The sequence below is a fragment of the Acyrthosiphon pisum genome, chromosome X (genome assembly GCF_005508785.2).
Source record: "Acyrthosiphon pisum isolate AL4f chromosome X, pea_aphid_22Mar2018_4r6ur, whole genome shotgun sequence".
In the NCBI taxonomy this organism is placed as follows: domain Eukaryota; kingdom Metazoa; phylum Arthropoda; class Insecta; order Hemiptera; family Aphididae; genus Acyrthosiphon; species Acyrthosiphon pisum.
Genome location: NC_042493.1, coordinates 67743246 through 67751107, shown reverse-complemented (window position 1 = coordinate 67751107; position 7862 = coordinate 67743246). Strand labels below are relative to the sequence as shown.

The 7862-nt window shown below is 28.4% G+C and overlaps 1 protein-coding gene across 1 annotated transcript in view; it reads left to right on the top strand.

Annotated features, from left to right (window-relative positions):
* Positions 1–6260: 6260 nt before the first annotated feature.
* LOC100164003 (CWF19-like protein 1) overlaps positions 6261–7862 on the top strand; it is a 2905-nt gene continuing 1303 nt past the window's right edge. The window contains exons 1-7 of the mRNA XM_001942682.5: positions 6261–6486; positions 6548–6606; positions 6678–6847; positions 6905–7006; positions 7135–7352; positions 7438–7568; positions 7629–7862. Coding sequence (XP_001942717.1) covers positions 6578–6606; positions 6678–6847; positions 6905–7006; positions 7135–7352; positions 7438–7568; positions 7629–7862 — 884 coding nt within the window. The 5' untranslated portion in view covers positions 6261–6486; positions 6548–6577. The remainder of the gene's footprint in view (positions 6487–6547; positions 6607–6677; positions 6848–6904; positions 7007–7134; positions 7353–7437; positions 7569–7628) is intronic.

Below are 7862 nucleotides of genomic sequence, written 5' to 3'. Positions count from 1 at the left end.
AAAAAGTAGGCAATACTATACTAGTAAATTAGTAATTAGTACGGACTAAAATAGAATAGACTTGAAACGAAAGCGTATTCACTGTGCCACGTAAGGTTAGGAGCACGCTAACAGCTATAGATATTTTCTGCGCCAGGAGAAAACATTATTGTTTTCCGCAAACAGATTCTTGATTCATGAGTCATAACCTCAATTTAAGATAATATCTGTATTCCAAGGGGTGGCCATATCGTTCTGAAAGTGAAGTGAAAACAGGGTACTAGCAGTGTAACCATCATATGAAAAATAAATTGTTGTAAATATACACATTTATGGAGTTTTCTCCATATTACAGTAAACGATATTTCTTTTTAATAATAATTATTTGTATAAAATTCCAATTATTATGTAATAGTCGTCTTATGTCAAGGTCTTAGAAGATAAGGTCGGACATCTGTATTCCAAGGGGTGGCCATATCGTTCTGAAAGTGAAGTGAAAACAGGGTACTTGCAGTGTAACCATCATATGAAAAATAAATTGTTGTAAATATACACATTTATGGAGTTTTCTCCATATTACAGTAAACGATATTTCTTTTTAATAATAATTATTTGTATAAAATTCCAATTATTATGTAATAGTCGTCTTATGTCAAGGTCTTAGAAGATAAGGTCGGACATCTGTATTCCAAGGGGTGGCCATATCGTTCTGAAAGTGAAGTGAAAACAGGGTACTTGCAGTGTAACCATCATATGAAAAATAAATTGTTGTAAATATACACATTTATGGAGTTTTCTCCATATTACAGTAAACGATATTTCTTTTTAATAATAATTATTTGTATAAAATTCCAATTATTATGTAATAGTCGTCTTATGTCAAGGTCTTAGAAGATAAGGTCGGACATCTGTATTCCAAGGGGTGGCCATATCGTTCTGAAAGTGAAGTGAAAACAGGGTACTTGCAGTGTAACCATCATATGAAAAATAAATTGTTGTAAATATACACATTTATGGAGTTTTCTCCATATTACAGTAAACGATATTTCTTTTTAATAATAATTATTTGTATAAAATTCCAATTATTATGTAATAGTCGTCTTATGTCAAGGTCTTAGAAGATAAGGTCGGACAACTATACGTTATATAAGCATTCCGCTTAGTGAGGCAAATCCGTTTCAAAATTTAGCCGTTATACAATTGCAGACTTTTTTTGAGGTTATGGCGTTCAGTGGCGTAGCGAATCATGTTTTTCAGAAGCAATTGCTTCTGGTTTCTGGAGGGTGGTGGTGGGTCATAACCTCATAAAGCCCATACACACGGTCAGTCTTTGAACTTTATTTTGGGTGCTACCCCAACCCCCTATTTGAGCATATGAGTATCGTATACATCAGTTGGAGTTGGGTGGGGTAGGTCATAAATAATTTGTTTGCTTCCATATGATTTAAAGTTCGCTACGCCACTGATGGCGTTATAGTATTATACAAGTTTAAAATGACCTTTGACTATATAAACTAGATAGTTTATTATAAACCAACTAGTTTATATGGTCGAAGAAAATAATATAATAATATAGTTCATAAAAATAACCCCGAAAGCCATATAAATATTGGTCTTAACCATAAAATAAGTCTAACCGGCAGCGCTTTGGCGGCAACTTGGGAAATGTTTTTGCTTCATTAAGCGGAAATAATGGTAATAGGCGGGAGGGTGGAAAGTTGTCCGACCTTTTCTTCTAAGACCGTGTCTTATATCATATTTTGATCATGACTAAATAAACAGGCATGATCACTAAAATACCAATTTTTCCTATCACTGCGCATTTTCCCTAGACCTGGCAGAAACAGTAAAATACCTAAGAAGAAAAAATATTTTATAATTCATATCATGACTAAATAAACGATCTACCGGGCGACGACTTATAAGTGAATTATGAATTCATGTTCAAATTTCCAATATTCAATAAATATAAGTACACCATCGGGCATTGTCCATCATTAATAAATAATAAAAAATATATTAAATAAAGTAGACAATAGAAGTGAACATCATAGGTGGTTCTTCAGTTTATTATTTATATTATGAATTTTTTTATATTTTTCAACTGTGTAGGTATTTTTTTTTTTTTTTACCTCCTGTAAGCAATAAAGCTTGTGTTGGAGGTTGAGAGCTATAATATTTAATAATAATATATGAGTATAAATTTAGATTGAGTAATGTGAAATATATGGCATCAATTACATATTAATCTGTCTATATAAATAAAAATGAATATCTTGAAAACTACTTGTCCGAATTACTTAAAATTGAACACAGATGTTTAGCCGGATTAGGGGAAGGTCAGTAGCTATATGAGGATCGCAAAACATAACTCAAAGTCACAGGAAATAAAGATACAAGAATGGTACAAGTGGTGCGCTCTAATGGATTAATATTCAATATCCCTAATAACGTATATAAATTATAATTATAATCTATATAAAGTTGTTATTTCTCCTATAGCAACCATCTATAAACAAAAATGGAAATCTGAAAATACCCGTCAAATTTGAAAAATTGGTCCAGCCGTTATCAATTGATGAAGTAACATTTCAATACGTTTTCATTAACCGTTTTGTATATTTACTTGCCTATCACATTAAACGATGACATTTGAATACAAAATTCTACATATCATCGTCCGAAGGCAAAATAAACAACCAATCACGAGTTAAGCTGTGACGGGTTGACTAGTTAAAAATAAAATCATAAAAGTACAAAAAACGTTTTAGGTTTTACTTAATAACTAAAATATAAGACATAGGTACATGATAGAACATAATATAAGGTAGTTACTATAAAAGTGAATATCAATACTAGACATATAATTACAATACAGATGTAATACATATATATACAAAATACAATTAAAAGTAAGAGAAAAAAAATATAAAATATAAAATAAATTTAAATAGGTATCTTATCCCTCACATAGTTAAAAGTATTTTATTAAGATATGAATTAACATTTTTAGTGAAATTTAATCTTAAATATTTTTTATCATTTAGATTTAGTGAATTGAACGATTTAGGTCCTAAATAATCCATGAATTTCTGGCCTATACTTTTTTTTGTGTAATTTATTTTAATATCGTAGGCAATAATTTCTCGTTTATTAGTAATATTTTCCATTAGTGGAAGTTTTTTTAAGGTAAAGCTAATCGTAAATTTATTGTATAACCAACCTACGGATAGAACACCAAGTTCTAGGTAGTTTTTGTTTGAAGATCAAGTTTTATTTGTTGTATTTAGACAGATAAGAATGGCTTTATTTTGCTGCGTGATCAATAGTCTTAGTACATTCTCCGAAGCTCCCCCCCCCCCCCCATACTGTTATTCCATATTGGAAAATCGATTGATATAAAGACATGTATACTATTCTCATGGTATTATTGGAGATAACATTTCGTATATTATAAAGTTTGTTTATGACAAACTTGTTGATGGTCCTTAATCGCGTTGTACTGTTTAGTATTTGGATATCTTCTTCTTCTTCTTCTTCTTCTGGCTTTCATAACCCTCCAAGAGCTTTCGCTCATGAAAAAAAATAAATAAAAAAAACACACATCATTGTTAAATCAATATATTCATCGTTTCACTCAGATTCTAAAATCCATAGTCACAATTTTTTTTTATAAGTATTTAAAGTTCAAATATTGACAAAATACGTAAAAATGACGAAAATTTCCAAATTATTTTGACTTAGGAATTCATAAAAAATTTTCTTTTTAAATCCAAGATTTGAAAATGTAATGCAAGATTCCTCATAAATTTGTCAATCTTTATCAAAAAAAAATCGTTTTTTTTCGGACATTTTCAGTTTACATTTTTTTTTAGTTTTTTTTTCTATAAATATCAATACAATTTTATTTGTTGGTTAAAAAATCTTGAAAATTTAATAGAAGGTTATTATTATATTGTTTCAAAGGAGATGAAAAAAATCTAAGATTTGAAAATGTAATACGAGATTCCTCATAAGTTTGTCTACCTTTTTCAAAAAAAAAAATGTCTACATGCAAGTCACATTAAATGTTTATGAGTGTTTGAAATTTATATTTTTACAACATTTGATATTCGTTCGAATTCTCGTGTGATGATTTTCTTATTTTCTTATAATTCAAAAACGTATGACTGTAGATATTTGAAAATTTCAATTTTCACTAAAATATGTTAATATTTTCATTTTCTATGCACCATAAAATGTTGAAAATATTTTGACTCTTTTTGAGCAGTTTACGGTCATTCTCAGTTTTCAATTTTTTTAGTTTTTTTTTTCTATAAATATCAATAAAATTTAGTTTGTTGGGTAAAAAAACGTGAAAATGTAATGCAAGACTCCTGATAATATATTATTACAACAGCAGTTGAAAATATTAAAAATACATAATTTTTTTTTATAAGCATTTAAAGTTCAAATTTAAAATTTAATAATTATTTTGTAGTTAAATATTTATAAAATGTTCAACTCTTATAGCTAAGGATTGAAAATTTAAAACAGGTTTCCACGTAAATAGATTATATATAAATTACTTTGTTCACAATAATATCATCAAATATGCATAGTAATATCTTACGCTGACTAACCGTCCCCCCTCAGAATCGTTTTTCGTATACAATGATATTATGATATCATTGAATTCAAATTTAACACCATCCATTACAGTGACCCACTTGTAACCTACTGTACAGCAGAGCGACACCCATTTACCCACCTTTTTTTATTTATTTTTTATTTTTTTTATTTTTGTGTCTGTCATCACTTATTAGGCAGTAAAAGTGCTTAGATTTTCTTGCACCGTGAAAAACAAAAGAAAAATTAAGGAAAAACAGGAATTATTACGCAAAATCTGTTTTCGAGAAACAAGTGGTTATTATTTGGTTTTATTTTACAACAAATGACCGTAGATAATGACATTTTTACTGGTTGTTTATATTTCCATTTTCTATACATGATAAAATTTTCAAAATATTTTGATTTGTTTTGAACTATTTAGGCCATTTAGGTCCCTAAAATTTTCAGTTTCTAATATTATTAGTTTTTTTTTCTATGAATGTCAATAAAACTTTATTTGTTGAGTAAAAATACTTGAAAATTTAATACAAGGCTCCTATATTATATTGTTACAATGAAATTTGAAAAATATTTAAAATCCTCAGTTTACGAATACGCTCGACGCTCTAGAAGCTCCCTACGCCTGCCGGCTCCGGTCGCCGAGACATGTCTCATAGCCAGTCCTGTAAAGAATACTTTTAAAAAGTACTTTTAAAAAGTAAACACTCAACTACATTTTTTTTTAAGTATTCATAAGATACTATTCAAATACTTTAATTGTATAGTATTTCAAATACTACTCAAATACTTTACAAATACTTATGGTTTTTAAAGTGGGTTTCTAATTATCGTAATATAAACACATATAGTAGGTTAGGTATCTAATAGTTATCTAATAGTTTAAAGGGAATATTGTTATTCAATAACTATTTTTAGAAATCTGGTTTTCACAAACCTTCGGGCTTCGGCTAACACAGAAATACAGAATATTAAATAAAACTATTATTCTATTATTGTAGTTGACAATAATATTTTTCCAACCAATTATTTCGAATAAAAATAAAATATTTGAAATAAAAAACCAAAGTATTCAATCCCAAATAGTATTTAAAATACCGTTCAAAATACTTCATGCCGAAAGTATGTATTTAAAAAGTTATTCAATTAAAAAAAATATTTGAATACCTATAGGTTAGGTTAGTAACCTAAAAGTATACTTTTACTCAAATACTTTTAGGTACTTAAATAATTTACAGGACTGCTCATAGCGTACATAGTAAACCCCACTCACATTAGCATTCCTCCTGTACCCGCGACAGACAATTCATTTTACAGTAGGTAGGTAGTCATTAGTACAAGAATCTTTGGTCCAGACCTTTTTAAGGGCCCCCCCCCCCTGCGGACAAAGTCTGTGCACGCCTTTGTTAACTGCTACTTAACAAATTATACCACTATGGCACTATAGTCAAATACTCTGAATAAAAATCATTAATAATGAATGAAAATCATTTAAAAATAAATATTTACCATAGTCAAATTTATACAATTTATTTATTTATTCTTTACCCTGTCACTTTGTTTATACCACATCCGAACAATACCATGGATATAGTTGATACTATACTATCTATATCCGTGACAATACTGATAAATATTGTTTTATAGATAAGCACTCACCAGTCACCAGATAATAAAAAGCGCACAATCTACAACTACCTAGAGTCTACAACTTACAACTCTCTAGACAGTCCGGTGAACGAGTGTCCATTGTTGCTTTAAGCTTTTACTATAGGCTTAAAAAAAAATAAAAGTGTTACTACTTAATAGTTAATATGAATTTTATAATATTTGTTATACCTATCTATTGTGTTGTAAAACTAATTTAATTTATAGCATTCAATTATAAACTAATTTCAGGTACCTAGATTATTAAACTTAATATTCATTATCATGTTTAAAATTAAAATATTATTTTTAGGATTAAATTAAACAAGTTATTGAATTCACAATGGAAAATAAAAAAAAGCAAGTCAAAATGTAAGAATTAAAATTATATTTTTTTTTGTGTTATCTTATTGTTGTTGTTGAAATTACCTATTTGTATATAGATTAGTTTGCTGCGGAATCAAAGGACATATAACGTCATTTATTGACCATATAGAAGCATTGTTTGCTAAAAAAGGCGCATTTGATTATGTGTTTTGCATTGGCGATTTTTTTGGAGACGATGAATCCTGTGAAAAAGAATGGGAAGAGTTTAAAAAGTGTGGCAAATCTAGTAAGGAAATTCTGTTATTTGTTTGAGTGAATTTAAAGTTGTTTTTTTTTTTTAAAGTTTCAGTTCCTATTTATACATTGGGACCAAATAAGATACAACATGAAAAATATTTCAAGAATTTAAAACATCAACAGTTAGCACCGAATATTTATTATCTTGGTTAGTAATATTTTGTTATTTTTAATAAATGATTGTATAATTATATTGAAAATGTTTCATATCTTGCTTATAATTCTCTCTTTTTAATTAAGAAAATAATTTTTTATGTATGTCTGTATGTTTATTAGGTAAAGATGGAATTTTTACAACTTCTGATGGCCTTAAAATAGGATATATCAGTGGAATCCAAAACAATAGTAGTAAGGAAAATGAAATCCATACATTCAATTACGATTCTCTCTCTCAGTTCCGAGATTCTTGTATTCGAGCTGGAAGTACGTCATTGGATGTACTATTAACTTCACCGTGGCCGTTAGACATTCGTAACAAAGAGCGAATTCTTGAAGTACAAACTATTATTTATATAATACTATAATAATTTGAAATATATGAAACAATTTCATGAATATATTTAATTTTTTTTTCATTAGAACATAAATGTTAAGGAACCAACTGAAAAAGAAAGTGAATCTCAACTTTTATCATGGGCAGCTATTAATTTAACTCCACGTTATTACTTTGCTGGATTGCAAGGAGTGTTTTATCAGCGTAGTCCCTACAAGTATGTTAATTTTTTATTCATCATTTTGAATTAATAATTAACATATTTTTGGTTCTATAGAAATACCAATAGTAAAACAGTAACGCGGTTTATTGGTTTGGGTGATTATCATGACAATAAAATAAAAAAACAAAAATGGCTCTATGGCTTTGTTTTATCACTAGCAGAATTTACTGCACCGAATACAATGAACTATACTGTCACCGAATCACCATTTGCTGATAATATATCTCATTATACTGCTAATATGTTGCCAGTTTCAAAACAGTATTTTTATAATACAAGCACTAACAG